The 15,099-nt window shown below is 47.5% G+C and overlaps 1 protein-coding gene across 3 annotated transcripts in view; it reads right to left on the bottom strand.

Annotated features, from left to right (window-relative positions):
* Positions 1-15,099, bottom strand: part of LOC134908879 (L-threonine 3-dehydrogenase, mitochondrial-like) — a 35,317-nt gene that overhangs the window by 14,009 nt on the left and 6,209 nt on the right. The window contains exons 1-2 of one of the 3 annotated variants that reach the window (XM_063915090.1): positions 3,824-3,982; positions 957-1,152 (exon numbers count right to left, since the gene is read on the bottom strand). In XM_063915090.1, the coding sequence (XP_063771160.1) occupies positions 957-1,152; positions 3,824-3,895 (268 nt within the window). In that variant the 5' untranslated portion in view covers positions 3,896-3,982. Of the gene's footprint in view, positions 1-956; positions 1,153-1,542; positions 1,623-3,823; positions 3,983-15,099 lie in introns of those variants that run through there. The other 2 variants (XM_063915092.1, XM_063915091.1) reach the window with 2 other exon arrangements.

The raw sequence follows: 15,099 nt of genomic DNA, 5'->3' as shown, positions 1-15,099 counted from the left end.
ACAGAGGCATGCAAAGAGGCAGGTGATGCGAGGCAGGGGACAGGGGAGACGTAGGCGGGCAATGAGGCAGGGGAGAGGCAGGCAATGAGAGAAGACCTTGCAGGGTAGAGCTAGAGGGTGCAGGAAGGGCAGGCAGGGGAGAGGCAGGTAATGAGACAAGACCATATACAGTAATGTAGAGATAGGAGTTGTAAGAAGGACAGACAGGGAATAAGCAGGAGATACATTAGAGGCAAGAATGGGAACAAGCAGGTAATAAGGCAAGACCATAAAATGTAGACGTAGGAGATGCAGGAAGGGCAAGCAGGAGGCACAAGAAGGGCAGGCGGAGGAGAGGCAGGAGGCGGAAGAAGGGCAGGCGGGGGAGACGCAAGTAATGAGACAAGACCATATGCAGTAGTGTAGAGATAGGAGTTGCAAGAAGGGCAGGCAGGGAAGAAGCAGGAGATACATTAGAGGCAGGAATGGGAAGAAGCAGGTAATAAGGCAAGACCATAAAATGTACAGGTAGGAGGCGCATGAAGGGCAGGTGGGGGAGAGGCAGGAGGCACAAGAAGGGCGGGGGGAGAGGCAGGAGGCACAAGAAGGGCAGGCGGGGGAGAGGCAGGAGGTGCAAGAAAAGCGGGTGGGGGAGGCAGGAAGCTCAAGAAGGGCTCGGGGGGGGGGGGGGGAGAGAAAGAGAGAGAGAGGCAGGAGGCGCAAGAAGAGCAGGAGGGGGAGGCAGGTGGCGCAAGAAGGGCAGGCAGGGGATAGGCAGAAGGTGCAGTAGGGCAAGCAGGGGAGGGGCGGGAGGCACAATTTATAGTAGGACATGCAGGGGGAAGTGCTGATTGCAGGAGACAGAGACAAAGGTATGACAGTTTGTATGTTTTCAGGGCAGAAAAGTACAAATTGAACAATCACGTCACGACCCTCGTCCGCAGAGCTCAGCCGGCCATCTTGGTGTAATCACATACCAGTGATGAGCACACGAGGGTGGTCCGCCTCGGAGAAGGACACAGAGTGGAAGTTGGCATCCGACGTCACCTGGCGAGGCGAGAAGCCAATAAAACGGACAGACGTGACCGCCTGACACCCGCACACAGGGCTCTGCAGCACCCGAGTCACCCCTCTGGTCAACGTCCTCACCACAGACATCTCTGGAACAGGAAACTGAGAGGAACAGACACTTTAATGGCCTGACAACCAACATTTACACATACAGGTGCGAGAGCACCAACTGGAGCCGCAGTCTCTGTAATGGGCAAAAGCGGTATACAGATGGGTCCATGTTTATCTTGACCTTTAATAGGATTAAATGAGACTGGGCAATCGGACTTAATCACCTGCTGTAATGACTTAATCCCCTGCTGTATTGTTCTCTGTATTGTATTGCAGCTGAGAACAATAGATGAAGGGTTTATGTTAATAAGTCATGTTGTGCCTAGGCGCAGCAAACCAGCCAAGATAACCGTGGACCCATCTGTATATTATGCCACAGGGCTGTATAACAGTGTATAGGGGCTGTATTATATGCTGTAAAAATAAAATTGCATGAAATACCGAAAAAGTTGTCTTGTGGTTGGTTGGTCTTCAGATTGTGCACCAGGGAGACTAGCTACACCACAGGGAGACTAGCTACACCACAGGGAGACTAGCTACACCACAGGATGGGATGGATTACAGACCAATTCATGTACAAGTTTGGATGTGAGAGTTTGCAGAGTGGGAGCCAGGCTACAGACATGTTCTCAGCCTGCACTAGTGTTACTCTGCGGATGAGAGAGCCCCCCCTTGGTGTCAGATTGCTTGCGTGGCACAGCAGGAAACGTTAGGAGGATGCAGGGGGATCACGTAATCCCAACTCAGACAAGTGATGGTTAAAAGGGGGTCTTGTGGTTTGTATCAGCCTCGCAGTGTCCGCACCACAGGTATGACCCAGGGCAGAGTACTCTCCCATATAACACAAAGGCTATTTAAATTCAGATGACTGAAATGATAAGACTGGGGTTAGGCCAGACACCTTTCACTTTGTAGTCTTTAATCAGACGCCAGCAAACCCATTTCAATGAAAGTACAACCCAATAAAATACAGTTAGTGGTTCTCCATCACTTGTGGAACTACAAGTGCCATCATAGCCTTCCAGGTCCAACAACTGGAGAGTCACATTCTGCTGTACAGTGATACCGGATCAGTGTTAGAACACGTTACTGAAGCACGCTCTAGTACAGGAATACTAGGAGATGTGGGTATAAGGGCACCAGTTTGCACCAGTCTACATGTCAGGATTATAGTGCTCCGGAGGTTACGCAAGATAAATCCGCGCATCCCTTTAATTACTGATGGATTGCAGACAATCTGTTCCGGGCTGGCTATTAGTCACAGAACCTGTCTGTAATTAGTGCATTACCAAGGTGGCTCTTTCCCAGCAATAATGCCGAATAATTTACACCCTTTGTGCATCACCAGCAGCCCCTCTCCTTCCCATTACACGGTGCACCACACCTGCCGTTATTCACACAAGGCATCTTGTCTGAAGGCAGAAGAGTCAATTCCAAGTAGAAGCGTAGTGCAATACACACACATAGTACACTGCCATCAGACTGTATTCCGGCCAGGAGACATGCACTGTACAGCATTACTATTGCACTGTCTGTGGCAGCCTGTCCTGCAAGCGGAAGGTGACCGGCTCACTCTGCTTTGTAACATACATACACTGATTTCTCATTGACCATGTGATATTAATCATGTAGAAATAAAAATATTAATTTTCAATGATATATACATCTAGTACAATAAAGCATGAACTCAACTAGACCATCTCTGCAATAATTTTTTTATATATATATATATATATATATATATATACACACACATACATACAGGTTGAGTATCCCTTATCCAAAATCACACATTTTTGGTTCCCCTACTGAGATAATGACACATATATATGTCTATTATATAATATATCTATATATACACATAATATATAATATATATGTCAGTATCTCAGTAGGGGACCCAAAAATGTGGGATTTTGGATAAGGGATACTTAACAAACACACACACACACACACACACACACACACACACACACACACACACACACACACACACACACACACACACACACACACACACACACACACACACACACACACACACACACACACACACACACACACACACACACACACACACACACACACACACACACACACACACACACACACACACACATTAACCCTTTGTGGACACACAAAAAAAAAAAAGACAAACAAAAAAGAGTTCTTTTAAATCAGTTCACCATAGAAAGTTCCTACCCACTGAGCCATCCCATTCCCATGCCACTTTTTTCAAAAATAAAATGAATACCCTCCCAGATCGGTGGTATTTAAATAAAGCACATCTAGGAATTCCTGAGCAAGGTGTAACTAATACATATATATAACAATATCTGAGGGCAATAATTATTGGATCTCTCTAACAGTTAGCGCCCTCAGATATTGTATTATATTCTATTTTGGAACCCTTGCTAACAGGGGATTCATCTGCAAACTCGGTCCTCAGGACCCCACACAGTGCATGTTTTCCAAGTCTCCTCACAGAATCGCAAGTGAAATAATTAACTCCACCTGCTGACCTTTTAAAATGTGTGAGTAATTAATACACCTGTGCACCTGCAAAACCTGCACTGTGTGGAGTAATGAGGACCGAGTTTGCAGACCTATGATCTAGAGGTGCAGTTCAGTTAAGATCATAAGATCACACCAAATGGGCATTTTCTTTAAATATATATATATATTTATCTCTGAGAATAAAGTGCCATATCTCCAGCCTTACCTCACTTGCTGGGTGTGATGTTTCTAGCAAGACCAAACGTGTGCCTGGCTTCTTATAGGACACATCCTCCATAACCGGCCAATTGGAGCCTGTGAAGGGGTAGGTGTTGTCCCATATGTCAGGGGACAGGGGTGGAGAGAATGGAGCAGAGAACAGCGCACGTTTCCCAGCCCAGCCTCATCTGCAGCGCAGTCATCTGGTAATGAGCTGCTGCCTGCAACACGTCCCTTGTGCTCTTTCCCGAATAGCATTCCACCTGCAGCCCAGCATGCTTCCAGGAAACTGGACAGCTTCCAGGGAACACTCACGCCTGATCCCAGCTACAGAAGTGTCATTCACAGTCACTGAGCAGATGCACAGTACCACTCCTCAGGCAGATCTCAGTATCTGCTCATTCTGTATGAAGGCTGCACCTGAATGCTGATAATCACCCCCACACCTGCACAGTACCACTTCTCCCATGCTGTAATATGCTGGGTATAATCACTACTGCTGCCGCTATATAAATGAATGTTAACAAATACTGGACTTATTCTTAATGAATACATAGACTTATATACCGACTGTTATCCTGTATTTCCTGCAATTCTCAGTCCTCGCACATGCAGACGCAGTTATATATAAAGTCGCAGAAGCAATACCGGCAAGAGACAGACACGGACACTGCAACGCCCGACTCAGAATCATACAGCCTTGGCAGGATACGGAAGGTGGTAGTGATGGCAGGATGGTAGAGTGGATGGCACAGCCTTGGCATGATACGGAAGGTGGTAGTGATGGCAGGATGGTAGAGTGGATGGCACAGCCTTGGCATGATACGGAAGGAGAGTAGTGATGGCAGAGTGGCTGGCACAGCCTTGGCATGATACGGAAGGAGAGTAGTGATGGCAGGATGGTAGAGTGGGTGGCACAGCCTTGGCATGATACATGAGAGTAGTGATGGCAGGATGGAAAAGTTGGTGACACAGCCTTGGCATGATACAGAATGTGAGTAGTGATGGTAAGACGGTAGAGAAGAGTGGATGGCACAGCCTTGGCATGATACAGAAGGAGAGTAGTGATGGCAGGATGGTAGAGTGGGTGGCACAGCCTTGGCATGATACATGAGAGTAGTGATGGCAGGATGGTAGAGTGGTTGGCACAGCCTTGGCATGATACAGAATGTGAGTAGTGATGGTAAGATGGTAGAGAAGAGTGGATGGCACAGCCTTGGCATGATACGGAAGGAGAGTAGTGATGGCAGAGTGGCTGGCACAGCCTTGGCATGATACGGAAGGAGAGTAGTGATGGCAGGATGGTAGAGAGGGTGGCACAGCCTTGGCATGATACGGAAGGAGAGTAGTGATGGCAGGATGGTAGAGTGGGTGGCACAGTTTCGGCATGATACGGAAGGAGAGTAGTGATGGCAGGATGGTAGAGTGGATGGCACAGCCTTGGCATGATACGGAAGGAGAGTAGTGATGGCAGGATGGTAGAGTCGGTGGCACAGCCTTGGCATGATACGGAAGGAGAGTAGTGATGGCAGGATGGTAGAGTGGATGGCACAGCCTTGGCATGATACGGAAGGAGAGTAGTGATGGCAGGATGGTAGAGTCGGTGGCACAGCCTTGGCATGATACGGAAGGAGAGTAGTGATGGCAGGATGGTAGAGTGGATGGCACAGCCTTGGCATGATACGGAAGGAGAGTAGTGATGGCAGGATGGTAGAGTCGGTGGCACAGCCTTGGCATTATACGGAAGGAGAGTAGTGATGGCAGGATGGTAGAGTGGATGGCACAGCCTTGGCATGATACGAAAGGAGAGTAGTGATGGCAGGATGGTAGAGTGGGTGGCACAGTTTCGGCATGATACGGAAGGAGAGTAGTGATGGCAGGATGGTAGAGTCGGTAGCACAGCCTTGGCATGATACGGAAGGAGAGTAGTGATGGCAGGATGGTAGAGTCGGTGGCACAGCCTTGGCATGATACGGAAGGAGAGTAGTGATGGCAGGATGGTAGAGTGGATGGCACAGCCTTGGCATGATACGGAAGGAGAGTAGTGATGGCAGGACGGTAGAGTCGGTGGCACAGCCTTGGCATGATACGGAAGGAGAGTTGTGAAGGCAGGACGGTAGAGTCAGTGGCACAGCCTTGGCATGATACGGAAGGAGAGTAGTGATGGCAGGATGGTAGAGTGGGTGGCACAGCCCTGGCATCATACAGATGGGAAGTAGTAATGGGGTGATGTAAGAGAAGAGTAGGAACAGCCAATGTCCATTAAGATGGACAGAATGTTGCTTTATGTGCAGCACCTAATGCCTGCGTCCCGATATTCCTGCGCTTACCCCTCATTACCGAGCTTACCCCACTCCCACAGCCCATCCCAGTCTAATATCCAGTAGTGTTTTATGTAACCTGTGGGCATTTCCATCACCACCCGCCACACTGCATATACTGGGCTATAATAAGAGTTTGCAGTACAATGAAGATTGCAATTATAATTAATGTACCCTGAATTAATGACCAGAGCATTCCCTCACTTATCAATGTAATGGTAGCAATGACTCCGGGATGCAGCCCATCAATGAGAGCAGATTACTGGCACCCACGCTGCATCCATCATGTTAGGTGGCACCTAGCGTATAAAGGGGCGTCACATAGTAATAAGCAGAAGTTCAGTGACACCCAAGTGATATTAAGGAGGCAATCTAGCAATTCATACAAAGTAATCTGTTCTGCACGTTGCCCATAATAAGTCCTGATAGCTGTGGGCTCCACGTCATCTCTCTCCAGGGCTCGATACATCATCGCCCCCCCCCCCCCCCTCCCCGAAACATACCATATGTCACATGTGTGCATGCAGCAATACATCTCTGTGACCGTAATACAGACTTTAGCAGCTATTAATAGGCATACTGCCCGGATCTGTAAGCGGCAAGCTGAAAATGGACACGGTATACAGATCATAGCGTGCATCTCTAAATAAGCACAAAAACAAATGGGTAGATGATATAATAAAATACACACATTATATATATATATATATATATATATATATATATATATATATATATATATATATATATATATATATATATATATATATACATACATATACACACACACACACACACACACACACACACGAGAAACTCAGAAAATTAGAATATCGCACAAAAGTTCACTTATTTCAGTAATTCAACTTAAAAGGTGAACCGAATATATTATATAGACTCATTACATGCAAAGGGAGAGATTTCAAGCCTTTATTTGGTATAATTTTGACGATTGTGGTTTACAGCTTAGAAAACCCCAAATTAAAAGTCTCAGAAAATTAGATTATTACATAAAATCAATGGGGGGGGGGGAGGGAAAAAAAAGTATTTTAAATACTGAAACGTTGGCCCTCTGAAAAGTATAATCATGCATATGTACTCAGTACTTGGTTTGGGCCCCTTTTGCATGAATTACTGCCTCAATGCGGCGTGGCATGGATTCTATCAGCCTGTGGCACTGCTGAGGTGTTATGGAAGACCAGGATGCTTCAATAGCGGCCTTCAGCTCTTCTGCATTGTTCCGTCTCATGTCTCTCATCTTTCTCTTGGCAATGCCCCATAGATTCTCTATGAGGTTCAGGTCAGGCGAGTTTGCTGGCCAGTCCAGCACAGTAATCCCACGGTCATTGAACCAGGTTTTGGTACTTTTGGCAGTGTGGGCAGATGCCAAGTCCTGCTGGAAAATGAAGTCAGCATCTCCATAAAGCTTGTTTGCTGAAGGAAGCATGAAGTGCTCTAAAGTGGACCAACACTAGCAGATGACATGGCTCCCCAAATCAACACAGACTGGAAACCAAGGTCCCAGAGTATGGAGGAAGAATGGAGAGGCACACAATCCAAGATGCTTAAAGTCCAGTGTGAAGTTTCCACAGTGTGTTGATTTGGGGAGCCATGTCATCTGCTGATGTTGGTCCACTGTGCTGTATTAAGTCCAGAGTCAACGCAGCCATCTACCAGGACATTTTAGAGCACTTCATGCTTCCTTCAGCAGACAAGCTTTATGGAGATGCTGACTTCATTTTCCAGCAGGACTTGGCACCTGCCCACACTGCCAAAAGTACCAAAACCTGGTTCAATGACCGTGGGATTACTGTGCTGGACTGGCCAGCAAACTCGCCTGACCTTAGAGAATCTATGGGGCATTGCCAAGAGAAAGATGAGAGACATGAGATGGAACAATCAGAAGAGCTGAAGGCCGCTATTGAAGCATCTTGGTCTTCCATAACACCTCAGCAGTGCCACAAGCTGATAGAATCCATGCCACGCCGCATTGAGGCAGTAATTCATGCAAAAGGGGCCCAAACCAAGTACTGAGTACATATGCATGATTATACTTTTCAGAGGGCCGACGTTTCTGTATTTAAAATACTTTTTTTTTTTTAATTGATTTTACGTAATATTCTAATTTTCTAAGTTTCACAAACACACACACACATTATATAGTAAAAAAATCTAGTACTGTATTGTGATATGAATTGGGGCTGCTACCTCGCTCTTGACTTTAAAATGAAATCAATCATAGACCGCAATAGTTTATTATGCCTTTTTTTTTTGCTGAATCTCAGAGAAAAAGGATTTACCGGTAGGTATTAAAATCCTATTTTCTCATACGTCCTAGAGGATGCTGGGGTCACATCAAGAACCATGGGGTTATACCAAAGCTCTAGAATGGGCAGGAGAGTGCGGACAACTCTGCAGTACCGAATCCTAAGAGAAAAGGATTTACCGGTAGGTATTAAAATCCTATTTTCTCATACGTCCTAGAGGATGCTGGGGTCACATCAAGAACCATGGGGTTATACCAAAGCTCTAGAATGGGCAGGAGAGTGCGGACAACTCTGCAGTACCGAATCACCAAACGTGAGGTCAACCTCGGCCAAGGTATTAAACTGTATTACTTAGCCAAATCGTTTGCTAAAAACAGCTCGGCAAAGTTGCAATGCCGAGACTCCCCGGTGAACCGCCCCGGACGAGCCCACCTTTCTAGTAGAATGGGCCTTCACCTATTTTGGTAACGGCAATCCTGCCGTGAGATGATCATGCTGATTCGTACCACAGATCCAGCGCGCAACGGTCTGCTTGGAAGCAGGACACCCAGTCTCATTGGGAGCAAACAGGACAAACAGAGCCTATGTTCCTAAACGGAGCCGTCCTGGCGACATAAATTTTCAAAACTCTGACCACATGCAGAGACTTCGACTAAGCGAAGGAGTCGGTAGTCGCAGGCACCACAAAAGGTTGGTACATGTGGAAAGAAGAAACCACCTTCGGTAGAAATTGTAGACGAGTTTCCAACTCTGCTCTATCTTCATGGAAGATCAAATAAGGTCTCTTGTGAGACCAGGCCGCTAACTCAGACACTCGCCCTGCGTATGCCAAGGCCAACCTGACGACCACTTTCCAAGTGAAGAAATTCACTCCTCCTTACTTAAAGGTTCAAACCAAAGTGATTGAAGGAACTGCAACACCCCATTAAGATCTCATGGTGCCACTGGGGCACAAATGGAGGTTGGATGTGCAACACGCCCTTCACGACAGTCTGAACTCCTGGAAAGGAGTCCAATTTATTCTGAAAGAAACCTGTTAAGGCCGATTTTAATTGAGCCCAAGTTTAGGCCCGCATCCACACCTGTTTGTAGAAAATGTCCTAGCTAAAAACTCTGCCGTAGGAGTCTTCTTGGATTCACACCAAGAAACTTATTTTCTCCAAATACGGCACTAATGTTTATACGTTACCCCTTTCTAGCCTGAATAAATGTGGAGAACTAATACCGTGGGAATACCCGTATGGACTAGGATTTGGCGGTCAACCGCCATGTCGTCAAAGGTAGCTGCAGTAAGTCCTAATACACGCACAGCCCCTGCCGCAACAGGTTCTCGCGCAAAGGAAAAAAGCCAGGGATCTCCTATGAGTAATTCCTGAGATCTGGATACCAAGCTCTCCTTGGCCAGTCTGGGACCATGAGGCTCGCTCCAATTTCCTTTTTATGATCCCAGAACTTTTTGGAACGAGAAACAACGTAGGGAATACATATACCGACTGAAAACACCCACGTGTCACCAGTGTATTCACTGTTCCTGTTTAAGGATCCCTTGACCTGGAACTCTGAAGCTTCTTTTTGAAACGAGATGCCATCATTCCTACTTGAGGAAATCCCAACTACATGTCACCTCTTCGAAGACTACTTGGAGGAGGTCCCCCCTCTCCTGGATGGAGATCGTGCCTGATGAGGAAGTCTGCTTCTCAGTGGTCCACTCTTGGAACGAACCTCGCCGACAGAGCGCTTGTATGTTTTTCCGCCCAGCGGAAAATCCTTGTGGTTTCTGCCATTGCTGCTCTGCTCTTCGTTTGTAGAATACAGTTGTAAACGGCCCTTAACTCTAGACCGTATATGCGGTGACAAGTTTCCTAACGACCATCTTCCTTGGAAGTTTCCCCCGTGTGACTGCCCCCCTGCCTCGGAGGCTTGCATCCGTGGTCGCTAGGATCCAGTCCTCGATCGCGAACCTGCGCCCCTCTAGGAGGTGAGAACTGCGCAGCCACCACAGGAGTGAGATTCTGGTTTTGGAAGACAGGATTATCCTCCGGTGTATGTGTAGGTGGGAACCGGACCACTTGTCCAACAGGTCCGACTGGAACACCCTGGCATGGAACCTGCCAAACTGAATGGCCCCGTAGACCGCAACCATCTTTTTCAGCAACCAAATGTATTGATGAATTGACACTCTTGCTGGTCTCGGAATTTGTTTGACCAGGCTCTGGATCTCCAGAGCCTTTTCCTGGAAGAAAAAAAACTTTGTAGTTCTTCTAGTATTATTCCCAAAACCGACAACCGCGTCATTGGGACCAACGGTGATTCCGGCAAGTTCAGGAACCAACCATGTTGTTGAAGAACTGTCAGGGAGAGTGCAATGTTTTGCACCAACTGGTTCCTGGTCTACTGAGACCATGGGAAAAAAAAAATCCTTTTTCCAAATTGGAAAATCACTGCCCTGAGAGATTCCATCTTGGATTTGAATTTCTTTAAGTAGAAATTTAGGGATTTCAGAATTAGGATTGGTCTGACCGAGCAGTCTAGCTTCGGGACCACGAAGAGGCTTGAATAAAAGCCTTCTCCCTGTTGTGACAGGGAAAACCAGGCCAATGACCTGATCCTGATGCAACCCTTGTATTGCGTCACATACTACCTCCCCGTCCGGAGGAGAAACGGTAATTTGAAAAATTGGTGAGGAGAAACGTCTGGAAACTCCAGTATGAACCCTTGGGACACTGGGGCAGATGAATTAACCTGGAGAAGGCATAAGGAAGTGATAATAAGAATTTACTTACCGATAATTCTATTTCTCGGAGTCCGTAGTGGATGCTGGGGTTCCTGAAAGGACCATGGGGAATAGCGGCTCCGCAGGAGACAGGGCACAAAAAGTAAAGCTTTCCGATCAGGTGGTGTGCACTGGCTCCTCCCCCTATGACCCTCCTCCAAGCCTCAGTTAGGTACTGTGCCCGGACGAGCGTACACAATAAGGGAGGAATTTTGAATCCCGGGTAAGACTCATACCAGCCACACCAATCACACCGTACAACTTGTGATCTAAACCCAGTTAACAGTATGATAACAGAGGAGCCTCTGAAAGATGGCTCCCTACAACAATAACCCGAATTAGTTAACAATAACCATGTACAATTATTGCAGATAATCCGCACTTGGGATGGGCGCCCAGCATCCACTACGGACTCCGAGAAATAGAATTATCGGTAAGTAAATTCTTATTTTCTCTATCGTCCTAGTGGATGCTGGGGTTCCTGAAAGGACCATGGGGATTATACCAAAGCTCCCAAACGGGCGGGAGAGTGCGGATGACTCTGCAGCACCGAATGAGAGAACTCCAGGTCCTCCTTAGCCAGAGTATCAAATTTGTAAAATTTTACAAACGTGTTCTCCCCTGACCACGTAGCTGCTCGGCAAAGTTGTAATGCCGAGACCCCTCGGGCAGCCGCCCAAGATGAGCCCACCTTCCTTGTGGAGTGGGCCTTTACAGATTTAGGCTGTGGCAGGCCTGCCACAGAATGTGCAAGTTGGATTGTGCTACAGATCCAACGAGCAATCGTCTGCTTAGACGCAGGAGCACCCATCTTGTTGGGTGCATACAATGTAAACAACGAGTCAGATTTTCTGACTCCAGCTGTCCTTGCAATATATATTTTCAATGCTCTGACAACGTCCAGTAACTTGGAGTCCTCCAAGTCACTTGTAGCCGCAGGCACTACAATAGGCTGGTTCAGATGAAATGCTGACACCACCTTAGGGAGAAAATGCGGACGAGTCCGCAGTTCCGCCCTGTCCGAATGGAAAATCAGATATGGGCTTTTGTAAGATAAAGCTGCCAGTTCTGACACTCTCCTGGCCGAAGCCAGGGCTAGTAGCATGGTCACTTTCCATGTGAGATATTTCAAATCCACATTTTTTAGTGGTTCAAACCAATGAGATTTTAGAAAGTCCAAAACCACATTGAGATCCCACGGTGCCACTGGAGGCACCACAGGAGGCTGTATATGCAGCACTCCCTTAACAAAAGTCTGGACTTCAGGGACTGAAGCCAATTCTTTCTGGAAGAAAATCGACAGGGCCGAAATTTGAACCTTAATAGATCCCAATTTGAGACCCATAGACAATCCTGATTGCAGGAAATGTAGGAATCGACCCAGTTGAAATTCCTCCGTCGGAGCACTCCGATCCTCGCACCACGCAACATATTTTCGCCAAATGCGGTGATAATGTTGCACGGTTACTTCCTTCCTTGCTTTAATCAAAGTAGGAATGACTTCTTCCGGCATGCCTTTTTCCTTTAGGATCCGGCGTTCAACCGCCAGGCCGTCAAACGCAGCCGCGGTAAGTCTTGAAACAGACAGGGACCCTGCTGAAGCAAGTCCCTCCTTAGAGGTAGAGGCCACGGATCTTCCGTGATCATCTCTTGAAGTTCCGGGTACCAAGACCTTCTTGGCCAATCCGGAACCACTAGTATCGTTCTTACGCCTCTTTGCCGTATAATTCTCAATACTTTTGGTATGAGAGGCAGAGGAGGAAACACATACACCGACTGGTACACCCAAGGCGTTACCAGCGCGTCCACAGCTATTGCCTGCGGATCTCTTGACCTGGCGCAATACCTGTCCAGTTTTTTGTTGAGGCGAGACGCCATCATGTCCACCATTGGTCTTTCCCAACGGGTTACCAGCATGTGGAAGACTTCTGGATGAAGTCCCCACTCTCCCGGGTGAAGGTCGTGTCTGCTGAGGAAGTATGCTTCCCAGTTGTCCACTCCCGGGATGAACACTGCTGACAGTGCTATCACATGATTCTCTGCCCAGCGAAGAATCCTTGCAGCTTCTGCCATTGCACTCCTGCTTCTTGTGCCGCCCTGTCTGTTCACATGGGCGACTGCCGTGATGTTGTCCGACTGGATCAACACCGGTTTTCCCTGAAGCAGAGGTTCTGCCTGGCTTAGAGCATTGTAGATTGCTCTTAGTTCCAGAATGTTTATGTGAAGAGACGTTTCCAGGCTCGTCCACACTCCCTGGAAGTTTCTTCCTTGTGTGACTGCTCCCCAGCCTCTCAGGCTGGCGTCCGTGGTCACCAGGATCCAATCCTGTATGCCGAATCTGCGGCCCTCCAATAGATGAGCACTCTGCAACCACCACAGACGAGATACCCTTGTCCTTGGAGACAGGGTTATCCGCTGGTGCATCTGAAGATGCGACCCTGACCATTTGTCCAACAGATCCCTCTGGAAAATTCTTGCGTGGAATCTGCCGAATGGAATTGCTTCGTAAGAAGCCACCATTTTTCCCAGGACTCTTGTGCATTGATGTACAGACACCTTTCCTGGTTTTAGGAGGTTCCTGACAAGCTCGGATAACTCCTTGGCTTTTTCCTCCGGGAGAAAAACCTTTTTCTGAACCGTGTCCAGAATCATCCCTAGGAACAGCAGACGAGTTGTTGGCATTAACTGGGATTTTGGAATATTCAGAATCCACCCGTGCTGTTTTTGCACTTCTTGAGACAGTGCTAATCCCATCTCTAGCTGTTCTCTGGACCTTGCCCTTATCAGGAGATCGTCCAAGTATGGGATAATTAATACGCCTTTTCTTCGAAGAAGAATCATCATCTCGGCCATTACCTTTGTAAAGACCCGAGGTGCCGTGGACAATCCGAACGGCAGCGTCTGAAACTGATAGTGACAGTTTTGTACGACGAACCTGAGGTACCCCTGGTGTGAGGGGTAAATTGGAACGTGGAGGTACGCATCCTTGATGTCCAAGGATACCATAAAGTCCCCTTCTTCCAGGTTCGCTATCACTGCTCTGAGTGACTCCATCTTGAACTTGAACTTCTTTATGTACAGGTTCAAGGACTTCAGATTTAGAATAGGTCTTACCGAGCCATCCGGCTTCGGTACCACAAATAGAGTGGAATAATACCCCTTTCCTTGTTGTAGAAGAGGTACCTTGACTATCACCTGCTGAGAGTACAGCTTGTGAATGGCTTCCAAGACCGTCTCCCTTTCGGAGGGGGACGTTGGTAAAGCAGACTTCAGGAAACGGCGAGGTGGATCTGTCACTAGTTCCAACCTGTATCCCTGAGATATTATCTGCAGGATCCAGGGATCTACCTGTGAGTGAGCCCACTGCGCGCTGAAATTCTTGAGACGACCGCCCACCGCCCCCGAGTCCGCTTGAGAAGCCCCAGCGTCATGCTGAGGCTTTTGTAGAAGCGGGGGAGGGCTTCTGTTCCTGGGAAGGAGCTGCCTGTTGCTGTCTCTTCCCCCTTCCTCTGCCTCGTGGCAGATATGAATATCCCTTTGCTCTCTTGTTTTTAAAGGAACGAAAGGGCTGCGGTTGAAAAGTCGGTGTCTTTTTCTGTTGGGGAGTAACTTGAGGTAAAAAGGTGGATTTCCCGGCTGTAGCCGTGGCCACCAAATCTGATAGACCGACTCCAAATTACTCCTCCCCTTTATACGGCAAAACTTCCATATGCCGTTTTGAGTCCGCATCGCCTGACCACTGTCGCGTCCATAAACTTCTTCTGGCCGAAATGGACATAGCACTTACCCGTGATGCCAGTGTGCTGATATCCCTCTGTGCATCACGCATATAAAGAAATGCATCCTTTATTTGCTCTAAAGACAGTAAAACATTGTCCCTATCCAGGGTATCAATATTTTCAATCAGGGACTCTGACCAAGC

Source organism: Pseudophryne corroboree, chromosome 4, assembly GCF_028390025.1.
Source record: "Pseudophryne corroboree isolate aPseCor3 chromosome 4, aPseCor3.hap2, whole genome shotgun sequence".
NCBI lineage: Eukaryota > Metazoa > Chordata > Amphibia > Anura > Myobatrachidae > Pseudophryne > Pseudophryne corroboree.
The sequence above is the reverse complement of the archived record's forward strand: the minus strand, read 5'-3'. Positions and strand labels throughout refer to the sequence as shown.